The sequence below is a fragment of the Lampetra fluviatilis genome, chromosome 55 (genome assembly GCF_964198595.1).
Source record: "Lampetra fluviatilis chromosome 55, kcLamFluv1.1, whole genome shotgun sequence".
NCBI classification, from domain to species: domain Eukaryota; kingdom Metazoa; phylum Chordata; class Hyperoartia; order Petromyzontiformes; family Petromyzontidae; genus Lampetra; species Lampetra fluviatilis.
Window position 1 is genome coordinate 5,006,104 of NC_136329.1, and position 26,370 is coordinate 5,032,473.

Below are 26,370 nucleotides of genomic sequence, written 5' to 3' on the forward strand. Positions count from 1 at the left end.
CAACAATGGAGCAAGTTTCGAAAATGTATTTATTACGATTATTAAGGCCCACTGAGCTATTTAGCCCTTTTTCAGAAGTGACCTGGCAATCACAAATGATAACCCAACGAAGTGGCATATCACGTGGAAATGTAAATCATCCAAATAACTCTGAAACACACTTGTCTAAATTTGGAGGGTAAACCGGAGGCCCCGAGAAAAATCCCCGCGACCACCGGGAGAGAGAACACGCAAACTCCAAACAGAGAGCAGCCATCAGGGTCTGCGTCGAACCCCGCGACCTCCTATATACCATCTTCTTGGTTCTTTCGGTAAAGTCACTTAGAAGGGAAATAATAAGATAATAAAAATTAAACATAATAAGATAATTCTCACGACGTTTCAGCCATAACGCAAGCAGCGGTCCTCATGTGAAGAACAGGTCTGTCGGAAAGACATCGTCTGAATGAACACCACCAAGCTTGGCAGCGTATATTTAAGCTGGGTTAAGCTATACCAGGCGATGTAATTGACAATATTAGCCACCGTGACACCCTGGGTCGTTCGGGATCCCCTCCCGCTCCACGCACAAACAAGGGGACAAGTAGGGCTCATGTTTATTGATGAAACAGCGCCTCTGTGGACTTATCAGCAGACACACGCGTCTTGGTGTCAGGATCAAATACAAGGACACCACCACATGACATTTTCGACATCAGTTTGCGACCACGGCGACAGGCTTTCTCGAATGCTTGCGAACTACCACAGTCCCATCTTTCTACCTTGACCAGTCCTCCCGCACTCGAATACAAATGAGGGTGCATGCCCGCACGAGCCCGGTGATCGGTAAAACATTCCCGGCGTGATGTAGATAGCGCGAACCGTCACTCCGATCATCAGGAGAGTGCAGTTTGTTCACCGTCTGATTTGCGTTTGAGGTGCGGAGGCGACTGATTAATCCGGCGAGAACGAGGCAAATCCAAAACTGACTCAATTACGAACCGGACGTAATGACTCGGCAGTGAGCAGAAACCGCGTAGACCAAAACACACGAAAAATGATATTAGGTTTTTTTCGGTAAAGTCACGTAGGTAAAAAATTACTTGATGCAGCAATCGTTGCTGTGACGGTTCCACCTGAAGACGGAAGCTTGTGTTGTCTCCCAAACAGTCGTGATTTTTATTTTATTTTTATTTTACTTTTATTAATTTTAATTTTTTACCTACGTGACTTTACCGAAAAAAACCAAAAATATGAATCCTTGCAGTCGCGAAAGCTTCGAATCTAGAAAAAAATTATCCCGTCTGACCGCAATTATTTCTCACTTTCTAATGATGATGCTTCTTGCCCTCCTTCTTCCCGTGCTTTCCCTCCTTGCCATGCTCCTCGGATGAGGAGGAATCCTCGTGTTTCTTCTTCTTCTCGGACACGGGAGGGGGGTTCGTGACCCTTCCTGCGAAGAGCAGAGCGCCCGTCTCGTCGTCTCTGATGAGGAAGACGAACGGTCTGTCCACCTTCAGCTCCTCGGGAAACCGGACGGACATGAGATTGATCATAATCCCCGTGGCGGCCGCGGCCTTGACTCCCTCCTCGTTGAGGGTCATGGTGGCACGGTGGATGACCTTGGAGACACGGAGAGGAGAGTCCGAGATCTTGCTGAGGTCCGGAGCCGTGAAGAGATCTCCAAGACCTGGGTCATGGATGGGAAGCAGGAGGAGGCGGAGGCACACAGAGAGGGGTTAGAAGCTTTCAGTGAATAATTGAGGATCCATCATCATCATCATCATTCTCTATACCTCCAGTCTTTGTCTAACGTTTTCCCCTCACATACTTATCCCATATCTTCCCCCCATTATTCAGTTCGTTACGGGCGTGTCTTCGCTCAAACAGCGTCCTTTGCAAGAGCATTTGAGTGAAGACAGATTCGTAAAGACGGGAAAAGGGGACATAAGTTTTTAGAAAACAATTGAGGGTCCATCATGGGACCTCCTTTGCCAGTACCTCAATTGATAATGGGGTTTTCCCCTTTTTTTGGGCAACAAAACAGGTGTTAAGATGTTAAATCAACAAACTGAAACTTTTTACAAGGAATCATGTCTGCATTAACCACGATACTTGTGGTCAGAATGCAAACAAAAAACATCATCTGATAACACTGGTCAACAAAAAAAAAATTCTGGCCTGGACTTTTGCAGCTGTTTTAGACTAATTTCAGGGTGCTGATTCCAAATCTGATCTCAGATTTGCGCTATCACATCTCATTTTTATGCTATCGGCATACCCCATTTTCATTGATTTTACCCAAAATTAACTCTGTCACTTATGATTGCAAGTTGTTGCGAGTCAATAACTGTTTTAGTGTTAAAATATGGTGCTGTATTTTTAGGATAGTGTGTTTATAATATCATTTTATGTAGATATCCACTTATTTAATATTTTTCTTCTGCAGCTTTTATTGAAAATGCAATATTTGATATCTCAAAAACCTGATGTGATAGACAAAAATTGATTTGGAATCAGCACCCCAAATTACCTTAAAACCGTTGGAATACCTTATGCCAGAAAAAGTGTGTTGACAAGTGTAATAAATGCGTTGTCCTTGAAACTAATTGGTCCACACCAGAGACGGTGTCTAACACCGTTTGACACGAGGCTCAAAAGAAAGCTCTCTCAAACACGAAAAGCGGTTCTAAAGAAATTCGATTTCAATGTAGATGACTTAAAAGTGCACAGCTCCAGTGGTTTCCTAATGTCATAAGGAAGAGCGTTCCAGACGGCGGCAGAAGCAGCGCATCTCAAAGCGCCGGATGCAGTGACCGGTCTTTGTTCAATGGTTCGCCAAAAGATGCTGCTGCTGCTGGGAGGATGGATCGGAGTTTTGCGTGACGGTTTGAGTTCTGGCAGAGGCTGCAACAACAAAAAAACCACCCGGATTCAGGTTTGAAAAAATCTCAATCCCAGAACCTCACCGATGTCCGTCAGCGTCTGCTTGAGGTCGCTCTCGACGTCCAAGGAGATGAGCGGCAGCTGCAAGTTGATCTTCTTCTGCACCAGCGTCTCCTCCACCAGCGTGGTCACGAGCTGGGAGGACAGCGACGACTCCAGCGCAGAGAGGTTGGTGCTCACCGCGTCAGGGACGAACAGCAGCAGACTCGTGTTGCCCTGGAACTGGATTTGTGCGACCTGGGGGTTTGGGAGGGGGATCAGACTCGCCGGTGAGACGTTGAAAAGATCTCTTCTTTCATGGGACCTCCTTTGCCAGTACCAAAAAATACTAATAGGGGGTTTTCCCCTTTTTTCTGGCAACAAAACTGACACCTTTTGCAAGGAATCATGCTTACATTAACCACAATACTTGCAGTCAAATGCAAACAAAGAACAATACTCCGATAATTTATGCAGGCAATCAGTTTCAAAGACAATGCATAAATTATCAGAGTATTGTTTTTTGTTTGCATTTGACTGCAAGTATTGTGGTTAATGTAAGCATGATTCCTTGCAAAAGGTGTCCGTTTTGTTGCCAGAAAAAAGGGGAAACCCCCTATTAGCAAGATCTCTTCTGTTCGTGTGTGTGTGTATACGTGCGTTTGTGGGGAGCGGTAGTGGGTTGTAGTTCGTGGTGGTGGCTGCGTAGGTGGTAGAATGTTGATGGTATGCTGGTGGTTGGGTGAGTTATGTTGGTGATTGTGTCGTGAGTGGTGGTGGGTTATGGGAGCAGTAGTGTAACGGTTAGTGCTATGCCGTGCGACGAAACCGCCGATCGAAGTTCAATTCCCGCTCACTGCCGCCAATACCATTGACGAGTATCTTAAGAGGTCCTGGGCCTCCCCTAATTCCACCCAGCCTCAAATGTGTATCTGGTGCAGTGTGTAAACAATGCCGCAAGGGAGACAAAGGCTGGCTGAGCGTGGTGTTGACCAACAACTGCCTCCTGTGCCATGCCGGCTTTCATAGGTGCTAACTAACAGCACTTGCCCGAGCAGTTTGTTAAAGGCTATACGGGTGATCTTAATCTTTTTCCATTATTCTTACTACACTCGCTCAGCCAGGAAGTCTCACTTAGTCTAAGTTTTTATGATAGTAATTACGCTTCCTTATCCCAGGAAAATTCTAGAAGGCAAGTCCCCCCTTAACGCGTGGCGTTCACAAGACGCGTTTTCCCTTGAACGCGGTTTTGTTTTCCATGGAACGTTTGTCACTTCGCGTGTATAGCGCGGGACAGACTGAGTACTTTCTAGCATGGGATGGACTGACTACTCACTACATTGCGAGTCTAGTGAGCAGAGGTGTGGACTCGAGTCATGTGACTTGGACTCGAGTCAGACTCGAGTCATGAATTTGATGACTTGCGACTCGACTTGTACTTGCATAACAATGACTTTGTCCCACCTATGCTAGTGAGTGACAAACGGCGTGAGTGTTGACAGCGCTGTTAAGTGATGCTGGGAGCTGGTACTGTAGTACCATAGTACTATTACTGTAGTACTAGAGTACTCGTCCTGTTGTACTGGTGTGAGCTGTGATACACGGAGTGCCTTTCTCTTCCTCAGTCTATATTGCGGCATCTTTGTGTATAGAGCGTTATTTCCCTCCCTTGTCCTTTTTCATTCGCCATCTCTCTCTCTCCCTCTCACAGACTTTGTATGTAAATAAACGTTGCATATTTTTTTCTAAATACGATATAAAACACAACACATTTAGCAAAAAAGAAACATTTAAAACAAGTGTACTGTCAAATTATAACGATAGTTAATGGAACGGCACCCCCACTTGAAAAGTAATCTGTACATTTCAAAGCGTAATGTACGTGTGTGCGTATGTGCGTGTGTTTGCGAGTGTCTCAGACCGTGACTGGCAGGCTGGGGTGTCTCCCCTTCTTCACGGGGTAACCCCTGGCAAACATCGTGGGGACCTGCGTCTCGTTGGTTGGACTCAGGTGGAACGGCCTCGGACTCGTAGACTCAACCTGGAAGGGTTTCAGCCACTTACCTGTCCAGGTAAGAGAGTGGTAAAGGGAGGTGGGGTTGAGGGGGGGGACCAGGTCAGTCCGTGGAGTTATGTATACAGACACACCTCGACTTACAAACACCCGACTTACGATCGTCTGCACTGACGAACCAGCTTCCATTAGAAGAATTTATATTTTTTACGTTGACAAAGCGCGAACTCGCACAGGCAAACTGAACTGCGGAACTATTTTGTTCAGCGGAGCGATCCTCCTCGACATTTAATGAGTCAGCCTCGTGCACGTGTGTGTGTGTATTCCACCGTGTGTGTGTGTGCCTGTCTGTTTGTGGGGAGCCATAGTGCAATGGTGAGCGATCCAAGTTCGATTCCCGCTCACGACCAAAACCAGTGACGATTATCTCAATGGGTTTTGGGCCTCCCGACTCAGCTTCAAATGAGTCCCCCCCACCACCTCGTGTGCTGTGTCGGCTTTAATTGGTGCTCGCTTACAACACTTTCCCCAACAACCTGTGAAGGCTATACAGGGGATCTTTGTCTTGCGTGTGTGCATGTGTTCCCCTGTGTGTGTGTTTGTCTTGTCATCTCAGGCTGTACTCGTGGGTTATGAAAGCCAATGCGGCCATTTTGTCATCTCAGGCTGTGCTCGTGGTTTATGATCGCCAAGGCGGCCATTTTGTCATCTCAGGCTGTGCTCGTGGGTTATGATAGCCAAGGCGGCCATTTTGTTCCTCGGTCTGCCTTACCCTTGAAGAAAATGGCGCTCACAATAAAGAGCTGCAGATCGGCGGGAAGCTCTTTGATGAAGTCTGGGATGTGTCCTTCCGTCTTTTCGGCCACCCACTTATTTATCAGTGCCACGTCTTCCTTCATGTTCCCGATCAAGTTCTGCGGTTTGGCTTTGTGGTATTTCTCCACCGCGTCGAGAAATTGCTGCTTGATTTTGGCATCTGGTGGAAATTTTTTTATCAAGAAACAACAAGGCAAATCAAACCAGTCAAGTGAGTGCCCGTTCTAGATGCACTTTGATTAAAACTCTGGACGAGAAGAAATTTCATCTCATATTCTTGGTTCTTTCGGTAAAGTCATGGACTCGTCCATCTGAATAACTGCCAAAATCGCTGTCCGTGGTGCTAACATTAAGAAAAATTAACCCGTAAAAACAAAGTTTTTCACTATAAATCCTTTATATGCGTGGCGGCTAGAGTCCTCTCGTCCTCTGGCTTGAGATGGCTGCCACCTATGGGTCAGATGATTGTCTGGCAGCATTAAGCAATTGCTAATTAAATATTTTAAAAAATTTCCCTAAACAGTGTAAAATTTTTGAAACATTTTTTTACGAAAAATAATTGTCACGCACAACGAGTCTGTGTGCAAAATGTCAGCTCAATTAGATCACGGGAAGTGGGTTAAAACACGACCGAAAGATTTGCACGGTTGTAAGCAAGCACGCAAGCACGCAAGCACGCAAGCAAGCAAGCGAACTTAATATAAAGGATTTTTAAAAAAACGGCACTTTTTTCAAAATTTCTTGCTGTGTTTTTCACACCTGATGATGATTGCTTGTGTTGCATTCGAAACGTCGTGAGAATTTAATTGTTTTATATTTGTATTATTTTATTGTTCCTCTTCTACGTGACTTTACTGAAAGAACCAAGAATACGAATCCCTGCAGTCACGAAAGCTTTAAATCAAAATTGGATCTCGTTCTGGTTTTATGAGCCACTGCCATTATCTCTGAGCCATTATAAATGTTCACGTGTCTTACATGAACATACAATGTCCGTGGAGAGCTGTAGCACAGTGGTTAGTGCACTGTGTTACGAACACTGCGAGTTGAGTTTGAATCCCTGTCACGGCTAGCATCAGTTGTGAGTGATATCTGAACTTGCCTGAATGGTGAAGTGTTAACTATCCAGCAACCGCCCATGGGGCCAACACTGCATTGAGAGGACTCATGCAGCAGTGGATTCAACAATGGCCAAATAATATGAGTAATCAGAAGCAGGCTTCTGCTTTCTATTGCTTCTTTCTAGAGGATTAACTCTTCACCCCCGTAGAAAAACATATTTAGACGAATGTTAGATTTAGGGGAAAAAAATTCATAGCCGACGTTAAAAAGAGACAAATGTTAAAAATTTTGTTTCCAAGATTTTTGGCTTTGCAAGGATGGACTCCACTACATTTGTGCTACATCTGAGCTCTCTAAGCCCTTTTTAGAACATTTTTCGAAATTAATTACAGCAGTCACTCACCCTTCTCGTCATTTGTGACTACTATATCTATGCGAGACATTGGAGACCAGGCTGTGACCTTCAACTCGCTACGATCGAGAACCCAGCTTAGTCACAGGAGGCTGAATCCCCAGATTCTAACCAAATATCTCAGTGGTGCCAGCTGCGTATCTGACTCCCGATCCTCCCAGACTTTTCTTCTTGGTTCTTTCGTTAAAGTCCACTGGTTTACATAGTGGATAGAAATTAGTTTTCCACCCACTGCACATACGAGTAATGTTAATTGCATGACAGTCAAATTTATATATTTTTTTCAAAGCTGACTTAAGCGACATAACTACATATCACAATAAATGTGATCTTTATTGTTTTGCAGTCCATTGGTAACTGAGCTAAAACCATCAACACGCTAACACTTGAGAACCCAGTTTAACCACAGGAGGCTGAATGCCCAGGTTCTAACGCAGGATGTCGGCGGTGCAGGCTCAGTGGCTCTGAGCCCCCGAACCTCCTGGACTTTGTAAGCGATTCCCACATCATCACTAACCTTTGGCGGTGAAGATGCGGGCAGCGATGTTGGTGCTGTGGTGGCCATGTTGCAGTTTGGAAACCAGGGCTTGGAAAGAGGCCTGGGGATTCGGGTCACGGAGGAATTGGAGACGCAGGGCGTTGGTCAGCTGGGTCTCTGTCTGATGGGCCGTGCCTAAGAAGCTCAGAGTGAGCAGCACAAGACAGGAAGAGAGAGAGTGCGGGGATTAGTTTCACAATAACGATGGTTGCAGAGTGTGGCTCAAATTAAATGTGAGCCAAAACAATTAACCAGCACGAGTTCATTTAACAACACACAAAGATGCACGTTGCATGTCCAAAAGCACTCAGCCTTGTCCAGACCACCAGCTCAAAATAACTTAATGGCGTGCCCATTTTTGTATTTTAGAACCCCTGACTCATGGAGTTCAGAAAATGTGGCCACCCAACAGGCAGTGAAATGAAGACAGAGCTGTCGGCAGAATGCATCTTTACTAGGACCCATCAGGGCAATTTACTACAATAATGAGTCATGAATGTCCGTGTGTCCCGCGCGTGACGTCACTCCACGTTGACCAGCCCCCCTCGTTAATACACCGGTCAACAACAAAAAAACGTTTTTTTCTGGCCTGGACTTTTGCAGCTGTTCTAGACTAATTTCAGGGTGCCGATTCCAAATCTGATCTCAGATTTGCTCTATCACATCTCATTTTATGCTATCGGCATACCCCATTTTCATTGATTTTACCCGAAATTAACTCTGTCACTTATGATTGCAAGTTGTTGCGAGTCAGTGACTGCTTTAGTGTTAAAATATGGTGCTGTATTTTTAGGATGGTGCGTTTATAATATAATTTCATATAGATGTACACATTTATTTAATATTTTTCTTCTGCAGTTTTTATTGAAAATGCAATATTTGATATCTCAAAAACCTGATGTGATAGACAAAAACTGATGCCAGATTTGGAATCAGCACCCCAAAATTACATTAACACCGTTGGAATACCTTATGCCACAAAAAGTGTGTTGACCAGTGTTATCATCCTCCACATGGACCCCCCCCCCCTCATTAATAATCATGAGCGGGTGACGTCAATCCACAGCGAACAGCCCCCCTCATTAATAATTATCATGAACAGGTGACGTCTTCCAAATGGACACCCCCCCCCCCTCCATTAATAATAATTAGCGGCTGACGTCACTCCACATGGGGGGGGGGGCGAGGTGCCTCCTCCCCCCTCCTCAGCGTCAACTTACAACCCTCACTACGAAGGCAGAACCCTCACGTCATCACGCGATCTACGTAACGCTGTTGAGACATCAAAGTAAAAAGGACGTCGTGATGAACAAGGGATTATAACCTTTGAATGAAATAGGTCTGTGTCACCGCGGCCGTACAAAATGCACACGAATCGATGCAATGAATATCACATCGCAGTCTGCTTTTCGTTTGCAAGTTTCAGGTTTACTGCAATACACCCGTCCTTGGACGGGCAAAAGGCCAGTGTCTCAATATACACTCCTACAGAATTCCACTGGGAGGCCATATATAGAGATGACTTAACTTTATACGAATGAGAACCCCGATGTCACTTGCCTAAAGGAAACAACAGTTAACATTTGTGAATATTGGTTTTCCAGCCTGTATCATTTTTTTTCTGTTGCGATGGAGTTTTTGTTGTTGTCATTTACAAATATAAATTACAAGTTCATACTCTTATGTTTTTTCGGTAAAGTCACGTAGGTAAAAAAATAAAATTAAAAGTTAATAAAAGTAATAATGGAAATAAAATAAAATAATAAATCACGACGTTTCGGAGGCAACACAAGTCTCCGTCATCAGGTGGGACCGTCACAGCAAAAATTAATGCATCAATTACTTTTCATTACTTTTCATCATTACTTTTATTAACTTTTAATTTTATTTTTTACCTACGTGACTTTACCGAAAAAACTTAAGAGTATGAATCCTTGCAGTCACGAAAGCTTCAAATCTAGAATTACAAGTTCACTCAATAATTTTGATTGTGTGTGGCACGATATGTCTAAAGGAGGACTGAAATAAGACCCCCCTCCGTTTAAAATTGTGAAAAAAATAAAGTCTATTTCCTAATTCGCGCAACTTACTCATTTGTGGAGTGTAAGATGATCTCGCTCAGGATGGTCCAGGCACCTACCTGTCAACCCCTTATCAGTGCCCTACATTATTACAGACCAATTCAGACCTTACTGGTCACCCCGTGCCCTTATACAGTGAGGGAAAAAAGTATTTGATCCCCTGGTGATTTTGTACATTTGCCTACTGACAAAGAAATGATCAGTCTATAATTTTAATGGTAGATGTATTTGAACAGTGAGAGACAGAATCACGACAACAAAATCCAGAAAAACGCAGCGTCTTTTTTTCTCTGTATCATACCAGAGCTCTGGGGCGATGTCTATTTTAAAAAAAAAACGTGTAGCGTCCAGTCTGGTTGCAATCTCATCAGTCTGGAAGGGCAAACGTATGCGTCATAGCGAAATACGACTGGAGAACATGCATGCTGCTTATACGACTCTACGTCTAACTTGCAGGTGGACCAAGATCAAAATGTGGTTGTTATATTTTACGTGGTTGTTTAGTTACTGCAGCTACATACTATTGACATTCCTTCCCTTTATTAATGCTATCCCTATCCCCTCCCTTTGATGCTGCTAATCCTGCATAACGCACGGGCATAATATGACTTTGAAACCCCCCCACCCCACCTCCTACGCATTTCACAAGTAGTACTAATCACATACCTGCATTTCCCATAAATATGCTAAATTCCTCTTGATATGCAAATTATTTTTTCAAGGCGCCTTTCCCCCCTTCCAACCCAGCTTAAATATACGCTCCAAGCGTGGTGGTGTTTCATTCAGACGCTGTCTCCCCGACAGACCTGTTCTTCACCTGAGGACGGCTGCTTGCGTTGTGGCCGAAACGTCGTGAGAATTATTTTATTATGTTTTATTTTTATTATTTTATTATTTCCCTTCTACGTGATGACTTTACCGAAAGAACCAAGAAGAAGATCAAAATGGTGAACGAAGATCGGTGGCTGAGAGCGAGTTCGGTTGCTTTGCAAAGCGGAACAAAATGCAGGGTGAGAAACGAACCGAGGTCACTGTGAGAAACGTGAACATCGACAGGGAAAGTGGAACAAGCTGTGACTAAGTGGAGTGGTTTTGATTGAATTACGAGACAGAAAACTGGAACTCGTAGATTAGAAATAGCACGCAAGTTAGAGAGATTATATTCACTGTTTAGAACAACACTGGTCAACACACTTTTTCTGGCATAAGGTATTCCAATTGCTTGAAGGTAATTTTGGGGTGCTGATTCCAAATCTGGCATCAGTTTTTGTCTATCACATCAGGTTTTTGAGATCTCAAATATTGCATTTTCAATAAAAACTGCAGAAGAAAAATATTAAATAAATGTGGATATCTACATAAAATGATATTATAAACACACTATCCTAAAAATACAGCACCATATTTTAACACTAAAGCAGTCACTGACTCGCAACAACTTGCAATCATAAGTGACAGAGTTAATTTCGGGTAAAATCAATGAAAATGGGGTATGCCGATAGCATAAACATGAGATGTGATAGAGCAAATCTGAGATCAGATTTGGAATCGGCACCCTGAAATTAGTCTAGAACAGCTGCAAAATTCCAGGCCAGAAAAAAAAAAAAATGTTGACCAGTGTAATTAGTGGGCTTGGGGCAGTACACGTCATGGACAGTGCCGGATGAAGCTAGTGTGGGGCCTGTAGCATTTGCTATAAAGAGGCCCTAAATATAAAAAAAAACACTTGAATTTTCCAACACATACATTTTAAACTTGCATAGTAAACGATTTGTTTCATTTGCTATAAAGCCAGATAATACGACACATCGCTAGCCTTAAAAGCCCCAGTCGTTCATAAATGTTGAAGGCGGTATAGTACTATAGTAATAGAGCAAGTGCAGAAACACTGAACCGGAATTGATATTTTATTGTTTTTATTTTTTATTAATTTTAATTTCATTTTTTACCTACGTGACTTTACCGAAAGAACTAAGCGTACGGAATTGATATCTTGAAAGCATTTAGCTACTTCTGCTACTCAGATCATCCGGCACTGGTCATGGATAGAAGAGACCATGTCCAATGGCCGAGACTCCTCACAGAGTGGCATCAGAAATAGGAAGGACACCACGAGGAGACGCATCCGTTATGGAGATGAGTCGATGAGATCGGATTGCGCGCAGGAGCTAAACGGAATGTTAGAGACGTCGCTGACTTCGAGGAGGCATTCATCCAGTGGTGGACTGAGCGTGTGGGGAGCTCCTCTCACCGGCTAGGAGCATCATCAGCGCTGCAGAGGTGGTGAGAGGCGAGAAGAAGACATTCTGGCCCGGTGAGGCCTCGCCCAGTTTGTGGAAGAGTTGGAAGCCCAGGTCCCCCTGGGAACCCGCAAGGCGAGACACCGTGAACGGAGAGATGTCCTGGGAGGGTGAGAGTGGGAGAGAGGGGACTGTGAGGAGTTGTGTGTGGGGAACGGGGAGCAGTGGTGATGATGATGGTTATGAGTGTGGTGATGATGGGTTCAAACTTGATGGTGGTGATCATTGAAAAAAATTATGATGATGATGATGATGGTTATGAGTGTGGTGCTGATGGGTTAAAAATTGATAGTGGTGATTATTAAAAAAAAATGATGATGATGATGATGGTTATGAGTGTGGTGGGTTAAAAATTGATGGTGGTGATGAATGAAAAAAATGATGATGATGATGATGGTTATGAGTGTGGTGCTGATGGGTTCAAAATTGATGGTGGTGATTATTTAAAAAAATGATGATGATGATGATGGTTATGAGTGTGGTGGGTTAAAAATTGCTGGTGGTGATGATTGAAAACAATTATCATGATCGTTATGAGTGTCGTGCTGATGGATTCAAAATTGATGGTGGTGGTGATTGAAAAATGATGATGATGATGATGATGATGATGGTTATGAGTGTGGTGCTGATGGGTTCAAAATTGATGGTGGTGATGATTGAAAAAAATGATGATGATGGTTATGAGTGTCGTGCTGATGGATTCTAAATTGATGGTGGTGATGATTGAAAAAAATGATCATGATGATGATGGTTATGAGTGTGGTGCTAATGGGTTAAAAATTGATCGTGGTGAAAATTTAAAAAAATTATGATGATGGTTTTGAATGTGGTGCTGATGGATTCAAAATTGATGGTGGTGATGTTGAAAAAAATGATCATGATGATGATGGTTATGAGTGTGGTGCTAATGGGTTAAAAATTTATGGTGGTGATTATTTAAAAAAATGATGATGATGGTTTTGAGTGTGGTGCTGATGGGTTAAAAATTGATGGTGGTGATGATTGAAAAAAATGATCATGATGGTGATGATGGTTATGAGTGTGATGATGATGGTTATGAGTGTGATGCTGATTAATTCAAAATTGATGGTGGTGATGATTGAAAAAAATGATCATGATGGTTATGAGTGTGGTGCTGATTGGTTCAAAATTGATGGTGGTGATGATTGAAAAAAATGATGATGATGGTTATGAGTGTGGTGCTGATGGGTGAAAAATTGATGGTGGTGATGATTGAAAAAAATTATGATGATGATGATGGTTATGAGTGTGGTGCTGATGGGTTAAAAATTGATGGTGGTGATGATTGAAAAAAATGATCATGATGGTGATGATGGTTATGAGTGTGATGATGATGGTTATGAGTGTGATGCTGATTAATTCAAAATTGATGGTGGTGATGATTGAAAAAAATGATGATGATGGTTTTGAGTGTGGTGCTGATTGGTTCAAAATTGATGGTGGTGATGATTGAAAAAAATTATGATGATGATGATGGTTATGAGTGTGGTGCTGATAGGTGAAAAATTGATGGTGGTGGTGATTGAAAAAAATGACGATGATGGTTATGAGTGTGGTGCTGATTAATTCTAAATTGATGGTGGTGGTGATTTTTAGAAAATGACGATGATGGTTATGAGTGTGGTGCTGATGATTTCAAAATTGATGGTGGTGATGATTGAAAAAAATGATCATGATGGTTATGAGTGTGGTGCTGATTAATTCTAAATTGATGGTGGTGGTGATTTTTAGAAAATGACGATGATGGTTATGAGTGTGGTGCTGATGATTTCAAAATTGATGGTGGTGATGATTGAAAAAAATGATGATGATGATGGTTATGAGTGTGGTGCTGATTGGTTCAAAATTAATGGTGGTGATGATTGAAAAAAATGATGATGATGGTTATGAGTGTGGTGCTGATGGATTCAAAATTGATGGTGGTGATGATTGAAAAAATGATGATGATGGTTATGAGTGTGGTGCTGATGGGTGAAAAATTGATGGTGGTGGTGATTGAAAAAAATGACGATGATGGTTATGAGTGTGGTGCTGATAGATTCAAAATTGATGGTGGTGATGATTGAAAAAAATGATGATGATGGTTATGAGTGTGATGCTGATTGGTTCAAAATTGATGGTGGTGATGATTGAAAAAAATTATGATGATGATGGTTATGAGTGTGGTGCTGATGATTTCAAAATTGATGGTGGTGATGATTGAAAAAAATGATCATGATGGTTATGAGTGTGGTGCTGATTAATTCTAAATTGATGGTGGTGGTGATTTTTAGAAAATGACGATGATGGTTATGAGTGTGGTGCTGATGATTTCAAAATTGATGGTGGTGATGATTGAAAAAAATGATGATGATGGTTATGAGTGTGGTGCTGATTGGTTCAAAATTGATGGTGGTGGTGATTGAAAAAAATGATGATGATGATGATGATGGTTATGAGTGTGGTCCTGATTGGTTCAAAATTGATAGTGGTGATTATTTAAAAAAATGATGATGATGATGGTTATGAGTGTGGTGGGTTAAAAATTGATGGTGGTGATGATTGAAAACAATTATCATGATCGTTATGAGTGTCGTGCTGATGGATTCAAAATTGATGGTGGTGGTGATTGAAAAAAATGATGATGATGATGATGGTTATGAGTGTGGTGCTGATGGGTTCAAAATTGATGGTGGTGATGATTGAAAAAAATGATGATGATGATGGTTATGAGTGTCGTGCTGATGGATTCTAAATTGATGGTGGTGATGATTGAAAAAAATGATCATGATGATGATGGTTATGAGTGTGGTGCTAATGGGTTAAAAATTGATCGTGGTGATGATTTAAAAAAATTATGATGATGGTTTTGAATGTGGTGCTGATGGATTCAAAATTGATGGTGGTGATGTTGAAAAAAATGATGATGATGATGATGATGGTTATGAGTGTGGTGCTAATGGGTTTAAAATTTATGGTGGTGATTATTTAAAAAAATTATGATGATGGTTTTGAGTGTGGTGCTGATGGGTTAAAAATTGATGGTGGTGATGATTGAAAAAAATGATCATGATGGTGATGATGGTTATGAGTGTGATGATGATGGTTATGAGTGTGATGCTGATTAATTCAAAATTGATGGTGGTGATGATTGAAAAAAATGATGATGATGATGGTTTTGAGTGTGGTGCTGATTGGTTCAAAATTGATGGTGGTGATGATTGAAACAAATTATGATGATGATGATGATGGTTATGAGTGTGGTGCTGATAGGTGAAAAATTGATGGTGGTGATGATTGAAAAAAATGACGATGATGGTTATGAGTGTGGTGCTGATTAATTCTAAATTGATGGTGGTGGTGATTTTTAGAAAATGACGATGATGGTTATGAGTGTGGTGCTGATTAATTCTAAATTGATGGTGGTGGTGATTTTTAAAATATGACGATGATGATTATGAGTGTGGTGCTGATGAATTCAAAATTGATGGTGGTGATGATTGAAAAAAATGATGATGATGATGATGATGGTTATGAGTGTCGTGCTGATGGATTCAAAATTGATGGTGGTGGTGATTGAAAAAAATGATGATGATGGTTATGAGTGTGGTGCTGATGGGTTCAAAATTGATGGTGGTGATTATTTTAAAAAATGATGATGATAGTTATGAGTGCGGTGCTGATGGATTCAAAATTGATGGTGGTGATGATTGAAAAAAATGACGATGATGGTTATGAGTGTGGTGATGATGGGTTCAAAATTGATGGTGGTGATGATTGAAAAAAATGACGATGATGGTTATGAGTGTGGTGCTGATAGGTTTAAAATTGATGGTGGTGATGATTTTTTAAAATGTTGGTGAATCTGATTCTCAAAATGGCGATGCTGATGGTGGTGAAAGTTGACCTCCACATTCTCATGGCATGATGCAGTTCGCTTCAGACGTGACTTCTTACCGACTTCGCCGAGACGGGAGGGGCACCCTGTGAGAGGGGGGAAGGGAAGAGTGGGATCGTGAGGCGAGTCGTAGGGTCCCCTATTTATCCAAGAGGTCAAACGCTCGTTGCGACACATGATGCATTGACTCTGTCGCATGGGGTGACGTGATTTACATAAAGCCATTTAGAATACAACAACATTTTAAATTTCGATTTAAAGCTTTCGTGACTGCAGGGATTCATCTTCTTGGTTCTTTCGGTAAAGTCACGTAGAAGGGAAATAATAAAATAATAAAAATAAAACATAATAAACTTTCGATTTAAAGCTTTCGTGACTGCAGGGATTCATCTTCTTGGTTCTTTCGGTAAAGTCACGTAGAAGGGAAATAATAAAATAATAAAAATAAAACATAATAAACTTTCGATTTAAAGCTTTCGTGACTGCAGGGATTCATCTTCTTGGTTCTTTCGGTAAAGTCACGTAGAAGGGAAATAATAAAATAATAAAAATAAAACATTATTAAAATGCTCACGACGTTTCGCTTGCAACACAATCAATCATCATCAGGTGTGAAAACTACAGCAAGACAATGTAAGCTGGTTCTCCAACACACCGGTCAGTGCTGTACTAGTGACGAATTGCCAATGTTCTGTTTACTGACAACCCTTACTAGTTGGCTGTGTCGGGTGGTGGCGGGTTTTAACGACACGTTTTGTATATTTACAGCGATCTAACCCAAAAAAAAACTCTATTATAAACAATATTACATCTGACACATACAGTCCGTATCTATGGAAAATTGCTTTACAATAGTGAATATGTGGTGACGCACAATCCCTATGGAAAATTGCTTTACAATAGTGAATATGTGGTGACGCACAATCCCTATGGAAAATTGCTTTACAATAGTGAATATGTGGTGACGCACAATCCCTATGGAAAATTGCTTTACAATAGTGAATATGTGGTGACGCACAATCCCTATGGAAAATTGCTTTACAATAGTGAATATGTGGTGACGCACAATCCCTATGGAAAATTGCTTTACAATAGTGAATATGTGGTGACGCACAATCCCTATGGAAAATTGCTTTACAATAGTGAATATGTGGTGACGCACAATCCCTATGGAAAATTGCTTTACAATAGTGAATATGTGGTGACGCACAATCCGCAATAACTCGTGAGATCAAACTTAATTCGGAGCTTTTTGAAAAGCGTAATCAACCAGGCTATGCGTTAATTGTGTGTTGACCGACTCTCTCTGTTGCATTACACCACATTTCGAAATTTTGCGAGGTTATTTAGTTCAGTGTGTCTCTCTCCCTGTCTCCTAATTTTTTCAAGCTTTCACACCGTACCACTCACCGTGCTACGCATTGACATGCTAGTTTCTCTAAGCGCCTCCCTCTCTCTCCGCCCCCTCTTTCTCTATTTAAGGCCTCGACACAGAGGCGTGGTTTCTCTGTGTGCCTATGTTTGTTCTCTCTCTATGTATCTCTGTGATATCTGTATCTGCTTAAATGTCTGTCTATATGTCTCTGGTTCTGTGTTTGATCTCTCTCTCAAATTTAGAATTCTCAGCAAGAACGCAATCAACCAGGTAGGGTGTTGACTGTTATGTTATCCGACTCTCTGTTGTATTACATTACATTTCTAAGTGTACTAGATTTGTATTCTTAGGTTTTTTCGGTAAAGTCACGTAGGTAAAACATTAAAATTAATGAAAGTAAAATAAAATAAAAAAATAAAAAAATTCACGACGTTTCGGAGGCAACACAAGTCTCCGTCATCAGGTGGGACCGTCACAGCCGTCACAGCCGAATTAGCTGCAGCTAATTCGGCTGTGACGGTCCCACCTGATGACGGAGACTTGTGTTGCCTCCGAAACGTCGTGAATTTTTTTTTTTTACTTTCATTAATTTTAATGTTTTACCTACATGGTGACTTTACCGAAAAACCCTAAGCATATGAATCATTGCAGTCACGAAAGCTTCAAATCTAGAATTATACTAGACTTGTGTTTCTATTTCATTGATACCTGATGACGATTGCTTCTGTTGCAATCCAAACGTCGTATGCTAGTATTTAATTTATTATTTTACCTTTATACGCCACTTTACCGAAAGCACCACCACAGTAACTCGTGAGATGCGTACGCAGGCTGAGCAAAGACTTAAGGCGCGATGGTAGCATCTAGAATAATCCAGCAGCATCCCATCTTGTGCGATGACGGCGACGATGATGATGATATGCCGAGGCAGCCGTACAAACCTTTTGCTGTTACTCGCGTGAGCTAGATCCGTTCGCTCGATCGCGTTATATACAATTAGTAAAAAAAAACAAGTGTTCCCTCTTGATGTGAAGCTTTGCCTGATGACGACCGCTTGTGTTGCGATCGAAACGTCGTGATTTGTTTCATTTTACTTGATTTCTAACTACTTGGCTTTACCGAAAGAACCAAAGAGAATGTGTTCCCTAATCGATGAATTGTGTGACATCGCGTGATGAAAACGACGCATTATAGGAGAACAGACTTTACAGGCCATCTTCTTGGTTCTTTCGGTAAAGTCACGTAGAAGGGAAGTAATAAAATAATAAAAATAAAACATCATAAAATAATTCTCACGACCGAAAGAACCAAGAAGATTAAAATATGTGAATATAATAGAAGGAATAATCTAAACAATCATAAAAATATTAAAAAATAATAACCAAAAAAATAATTAAAATGATAAAACAAATTCTTAAAAACCTAAAAAAACGTCGTCACCAGGCAGAGAGAAGAAAAAAAAGTTAAAAGTCAAAATTAAAATGTCGATTTAAAGCTTCTTTCGTGACTGCAGGGATTCATCTTCTTGGTTCTTTCGGTAAAGTCACGTAGAAGGGAAGTAATAAAATAATAAAAATAAAACATAATAAAAATGAAATAATTCTCACGACGTTTCGGCCACAACGCAAGCAGCCGTCCTCTTCACCTGAGGACAGCTGCTTGCGTTGTGGCCGAAACGTCGTGAGAATTATTTTATTATGTTTTATTTTTATTATTTTATTACTTCCCTTCTACGTGACTTTACCGAAAGAACCAAGAAGACGAATCCCTGCAGTCACGAAAGCTTTAAATCGAAATTTACAGGCTATGTTAATCACTATTTTGTACGTTTGAAACGTTTAACTATTTCCAGGAAATATAATGAGGCGTTATGGAAAGGAGATGAGGGAAGAGTTGGCAATAATCGATACTGCCTGGAATGTGAGCACATCATCTGGAGGCAGAGGAACGAAACGCGGGGAAACTAAAAAGGTTCAAACGAACACATTTACGATGACCTTGGTGAGCTTAGATTGAATTTTTTTTATTCGCAATAAGTTTCATTTTTTAAGAATAATTACATTTATATCGTAGCTTTTCAACAAGGATCTCAAAGCGCTGCACACGACACAGTAGCGGCGGCAGACACTCAGCAAACAAATAATAACGATATTACAAATAGATTTTTAGAATCCATTTACGAAATACACCTAAAGTTTAATTAGCAGAAGCGTACGAATTGGTGTTAAGACGCATTTTTTAAGACGTCCGCAGCCTCAGAGATCCAAATTCGCGAGTTAACTAAATAATAAATTCCATTTATATAGCGGATTTTCAACAATAATCTCAAAGCACTGCACATGACACAGCAAGCATGAAAATAATCAAAATACATTTTAAGAATCCTTTTTTCTCAATGAAATAAACGTTTGACGAGTTGACGCGTATAACATCGGTTTCATTTTTTTTTAAATGACCACATACTCTATAGAGAGATTCCCTGATATGTTGTGGAAAGCGCGTTAAAAAGCCTGGGGGCTACAGGGGGAAACATCTCGGTCAACAATACACCGAAGCGTCGCCCTGGTAATTTAGAGAAGATCTGCATCACAATTGATGATGGTGGTGGTGGTGGTGATTTAATGATGGTTGATGCTGATAACACTGGTCAACAAAAAAACAACATTTTGTTTCTGGCCTCGACTTTTGCAGCTGTTCTAGAATAATTTCAGGGTGCCGATTCCAAATCTGATCTCAGATTTGCTCGATCGCATCTCATTTTTATGCTATCGGCATACCCCATTTTCATTGATTTTACCCGAAATTAACTCCGTCACTTATGATTGCAAGTTGTTGCGAGTCGGTGACTGCTTTAGTGTTAAAATACGGTGCTGTATTTTTAGGATAGTGTGTTTATAATATCATTTTATGTAGATATCCACATTTATTTAATATTTTTCTTCCGCAGTTTTTATTGAAAATGCAATATTTTATATCTCAAAAACCTGATGTGATAGACAAAAACTGCGGCCAGATTTGGAATCAGCACCCCAAAATTACATTAACACCGTTGGAATTACCTTATGCCAGAAAAAGTGTGTTGACCAGTGTTGTCAAAATTGCAATGGTGGTAGTACTCCAATTTTTAAATGCTGTTTGATTCTCTCTTCAACACACCGGTGGGCTAAAGAAGTGAATGATTTCGTCCTTTGAAAAACGTGACACATTTTTTTACTCTTTGACCGTGTCGGGTGGTGGAGGGTTACGACACATTTATAAATAACGCGATCCGACCCAAAAACCTTGATCATGAATCATATTGGTCGCGAAAGCCTCACACGTGTTAAACTGAGTGAAAAATATGATAATTGTTTTTTTACCATTTTATCTGGCAACAAAACTGACACCTTTTTTTACGAGGAGTCATGTTTGCATAGAATGCAAACAAAAAACACAACTCTGATAATGTATGCACTGTCCTTGAACTTGATTGGTCCACACCCGAGACAGCTTTCCTTAGAGCCTAGTCTCACATGGTGTTGGACCAGATGACGCCAAAAGGCGCACAACTCAAAGACAGCGCACCATCAGAGTTTGAGAGCTCTGGGTGAAGCATTTACACCATTGGAACCTCATTTGCCAGTAAAAAATATGATAATTGTTTTTTACCCTTCTATCTGGCAACAAAACTGACACCTTTTTTTAACAAGGAGTCATGTTTGCATAGACCACAATACCTGCAGTCGGAATGCAAACCAAAAACACAACTCTGATAATGTATGCACTGTCCTTGAACTTGATTGGTCCACACCCGAGACAGCTTTCCTTAGAGCCTAGTCTCACATGGTGTTGGACCAGATGACGCCAAAAGGCGCACAACTCAAAGACAACGCACCATCAGAGTATGAGAGCTCGGGGTAAGCATTTACACCATGGGAACCTCATTTGCCAGTAAAACATTATAATAATTGTTTTTTTACCCTTTTATCTGGCAACAAAACAGACACCTTTTTCACGAGGAGGTCTATGCAAACATGACACCTCGTAAAAAAAGGTGTCAGTTTTGTTGCCAGATAAAAGGGTAAAAAACCAATTATCAAACTGAGTGAAGTTTAACTCCACGTTCTGATGACGGGATCCACTTTGCACCAGACATGCCCTCTTACCGGCTTCACCGAGATGGGAGGGGCGGCCTGTGAGAGGGGGGGGGGCAGAAGGGAAGGGAGTGGGATCGTGAGGAAAGCCATAGGATCTGCGATGTATCCACAATCTGAAATACCGGGCTCGTTGTGACATATGATGCATTGCCTCTTTCGCAGGCGGGCGAGACGTGATTTACATCAAGCCATTTACAATACAACAGAGTAAAACACTAAAACACAACATTAGAATACGTTTTCCCCTTTTTTCTGGCAACAAAAAAGCTGTGTTAAGATTTTGATTCAAAGCTTTCGTGACTGCAGCAGGGATTCATATTGTTGGTTCTTTCGGTAAAGTCACGTAGAAGGGAAATAAAAAAAAAATAAAAAAAAATAAAACAATACAAATTCTTTTTCGATTTAAAGCTTTCGTGACTGCAGGGATTCATCTTCTTGGTTCTTTCGGTAAAGTCACGTAGAAGGGAGATAATAAAATAATAAAAATAAAACATAATAAAATACAATTCTCACGACGTTTCGGCCACAACGCAAGCAGCCGTCCGCAGGTGAAGAACAGGTCTGTCGGAAAGACAGCGTCATTCACCGACAGCCATTCAAGCCCTCTCAATCCCCTTCTCTCGAAACTTAGAATTTCTCATTTACTTGATACAGCGAGCGTGGCTGTGACGGTTCCACCTGAAGACGGAGGCTTGTGTTCCCTCCGAAACGTCGTGATTTTTTATTTTTTATTTTACTTTTATTAATTTATGGGTCCCTGTGTGACTGTGGGTCTCTGTGTGAGTCTATGGGTCTCTTTGTGAGCTTATAGGTCTCTGTGTGAGTCTATGGGTCCCTGTGTGACACTGTGGGTCTCTGTGTGAGTCTATGGGTCTCTTTGTGAGCTTATAGGTCTCTGTGTGAGTCTATGGGTCCCTGTGTGACACTGTGGGTCTCTGTGTAAGTCTATGGGTCTCTTTGTGAGCTTATAGGTATTTGTGTGAGTCTATAGGTCCCTGTGTGACACTGTGGGTCTCTGTGTAAGTCTATGGGTCTCTTTGTGAGCTTATAGGTCTCTTTGTGAGTCTATGGGTCTCTGTGTGACACTGTGGGTCTCTGTGTGAGTCTATGGGTCTCTTTGTGAGCTTATAGGTCTCTGTGTGAGTCTATGGGTCCCTGTGTGACACTGTGGGTCTCTGTGTAAGTCTATGGGTCTCTTTGTGAGCTTATAGGTCTCTGTGTGAGTCTATGGGTCCCTGTGTGACACTGTGGGTCTCTGTGTAAGTCTATGGGTCTCTTTGTGAGCTTATAGGTATCTGTGTGAGTCTATGGGTCCCTGTGTGACACTGTGGGTCTCTGTGTAAGTCTATGGGTCTCTTTGTGAGCTTATAGGTCTCTGTGTGAGTCTATGGGTCCCTGTGTGACACTGTGGGTCTCTGTGTAAGTCTATGGGTCTCTTTGTGAGCTTATAGGTCTCTGTGTGAGTCTATGGGTCCCTGTGTAACTTTGTGGGTCTCTGTGCAAGTCTATGGGTCTCTTTGTGAGCTTATAGGTCTCTGTGTGAGTCTATGGGTCCCTGTGTGACACTGTGGGTCTCTGTGTAAGTCTATGGGTCTCTTTGTGAGCTTATAGGTCTCTGTGTGAGTCTATGGGTCCCTGTGTGACACTGTGGGTCTCTGTGTGAGTCTATGGGTCTCTTTGTGAGCTTATAGGTATCTGTGTGAGTCTATGGGTCCCTGTGTGAGCCTATGATGTCTCCTCCTCTGTATTTGTGGATCGGGGTGGATGGCATTGATTCTAGATTTGCAGCTTTCGTGACTGCAAGGATTCATATTTTTAGGTTTTTTCTGTAAAGTCACGTAGATAAAAAATAAAAATTAATAAAAATAAAATAAAAAATATCAAGTGATACAGCAATTGTGCTGTGACGGTTCCACCTGAAGACGGAGGCTTGTGTTGCCTCCGAAATGTCGTGATTTTTTATTTTATATTTTACTTTTATTAATTTAAATTAAAAAAAAATTACCTACGTGACTTTACCGAAACAAACCCAAGAATATGAATCCTTGCAGTCACGTAAAACTTAAAATCTAGCAAATAACTACGATTATTTCATAGACACCCATAGACTCACATAGACACCCATAGACTCGCACAGAGACCCGTAGACTCATCACACAGAGACCCATAGACTCATCACACAGAGACCCATAGACTCATCACACAGAGACCCACAGACTCACACAGAGACCCGTAGACTCACCACACAGAGACCCATAGACTCATCACACAGAGACCCACAGACTCACACATAGACCCATAGACTCACCACACAGAGACCCATAGACTCATCACACAGAGACCCACAGACTCACACAGAGACCCGTAGACTCACCACACAGAGACCCATAGACTCACCACACAGAGACCCATAGACTCATCACACAGAGACCCACAGACTCACACAGAGACCCATAGACTCACCACACAGAGACCCATAGACTCATCACACAGAGACCCATAGACTCACACAGAGACCCGTAGACTCACCACACAGAGACCCATAGACTCATCACACAGAGACCCACAGACTCACACAGAGACCCGTAGACTCACCACACAGAGACCCATAGACTCATCACACAGAGACCCACAGACTCACACAGAGACCCATAGACTCATCACACAAAGACGCACAGACTCACACAGAGACCCGTAGACTCATCACACAGAGACCCACAGACTCACACAGAGACCCATAGACTCACACAGAGACCCATAGACTCACCACACAGAGACCCACAGACTCACACAGAGACCCATAGACTCATCACACAGAGACCCACAGACTCACACAGAGACCCGTAGACTCATCACACAGAGACCCACAGACTCACACAGAGACCCATAGACTCATCACACAGAGACCCACAGACTCACACAGAGACCCGTAGACTCATCACACAGAGACCCATAGACTCATCACACAGAGACCCACAGACTCACACAGAGACCCACAGACTCACACAGAGACCCATAGACTCATCACACAGAGACCCATAGACTCACCACACAGAAACCCACAGACTCACACAGAGACCCATAGACTCATCACACAGAGACCCACATACTCATCACACAGAGACCCATAGACTCATCACACAGAGACCCATAGACTCACCACACAGAGACCCACAGACTCACACAGAGACCCACAGACTCACCACACAGAGACCCGTAGACTCATCACACAGAGACCCATAGACTCACCACACAGAGACCCACAGACTCATCACACAGAGACCCATAGACTCACCACACAGAGACCCACAGACTCACACAGAGACCCACAGACTCACCACACAGAGACCCGTAGACTCATCACACAGAGACCCATAGACTCATCACACAGAGACCCACAGACTCACACAGAGACCCGTAGACTCATCACACAGAGACCCACAGACTCATCACACAGAGACCCACAGACTCATCACACAGAGACCCATAGACTCACCACACAAAGACCCACAGACTCACACAGAGACCCACAGACTCACTACACAGAGACCCGTAGACTCATCACACAGAGACCCATAGACTCATCACACAGAGACCCACAGACTCACACAGAGACCCGTAGACTCATCACACAGAGACCCATAGACTCATCACACAGAGACCCACAGACTCACACAGAGACCCACAGACTCATCACACAGAGACCCATAGACTCACCACACAAAGACCCACAGACTCACACAGAGACCCACAGACTCACTACACAGAGACCCGTAGACTCATCACACAGAGACCCATAGACTCATCACACAGAGACCCACAGACTCACACAGAGACCCGTAGACTCATCACACAGAGACCCATAGACTCATCACACAGAGACCCACAGACTCACACAGAGACCCGTAGACTCATCACACAGAGACCCATAGACTCACCACACAGAGACCCACAGACTCACAAAGAGACCCATAGACTCAATCGTTCGTGTTAGTTCACAACCGCTCGGCACAGACCCACGATGCTTCACTCACCGGCTTTGTGCGTCCGTGATGGTCCGCGACTCCCAGGGAGAGAATGGCGATGAGGAGTGAGACGAAGAGAGGGGAGAGGCGAGCCATGGCGACGGTCGCTCTACACACACAGGGAAGGCGTGGGATGACAGAGGGACACAGGGAGAGACGGGATTATTGTAATTGTCCTGGTTTGAGTGTAGTGGTTTAGCCATGTTTGTTTGCTGTAGCACAGAGTTAGACTGATGGCCTTAATCTAAGTGGTCTGGTACAAAAACTGACACTGATAAAAACTGACACTAATAATGATATGCAATCATGATATGCAATCATTATCAGAGTTGTTTCTTTTTGTTTGCATTTTTGACTGCTTGTGTTGTGGTTATTGCAAACATGATGCCTTGTATAAAGCTGTCAGTTTTTGTACCAGTTGAAAGGGTAAAAACCTCTTACTATATTTTGCCACTGGTAAAGGAGATGTCTCATAGTCTAAGTTGTCTTGTGGTTGTTGTTGTTGTTTGACTTGCATCCCACTGGGATTTTTGCACACAGCGCTGGTGTAACGTTGCTTTTTTCTGCAATATTTTGCTGTCTTTTCTTGGATTTTCTGTTTGCACTCAGTCCCATATAGTCACTTTAAGATGTTTTTTTGTTCATGTTTTTGTTTTTTTGTTTGTTGCGGTTGCACCCGATTCAAGAGCCGAATGGCTCACAGGGCTCTATACCTAATCAATGAACTTGAACTTGAGGAGGCAAGTTGTACTCATCTCGTCAATAAGCATAAAGCATCGTGCGACACCCGGTCATCCTCGCAGCAGAGG

General features: G+C 42.1%; 2 protein-coding genes across 2 annotated transcripts in view; both read right to left on the reverse strand.

Moving 5' to 3' along the window:
• LOC144949946 (translocation protein SEC63 homolog) overlaps positions 1-26,370 on the reverse strand; it is a 220,308-nt gene that overhangs the window by 26,851 nt on the left and 167,087 nt on the right. The window lies entirely within an intron of this gene.
• Positions 99-25,665, reverse strand: LOC144949795 (pigment epithelium-derived factor-like). Its single transcript, XM_078879740.1, has 9 exons — positions 25,571-25,665; positions 21,546-21,572; positions 16,085-16,111; positions 12,079-12,229; positions 7,726-7,881; positions 5,691-5,894; positions 4,826-4,968; positions 2,949-3,162; positions 99-1,669 (listed from the first exon to the last, which is right to left on the reverse strand). Exons 1-9 carry the CDS (start codon positions 25,655-25,657, stop codon positions 1,308-1,310), a joined length of 1,371 nt encoding a protein of 456 aa, XP_078735866.1. The 5' UTR covers positions 25,658-25,665; the 3' UTR covers positions 99-1,307.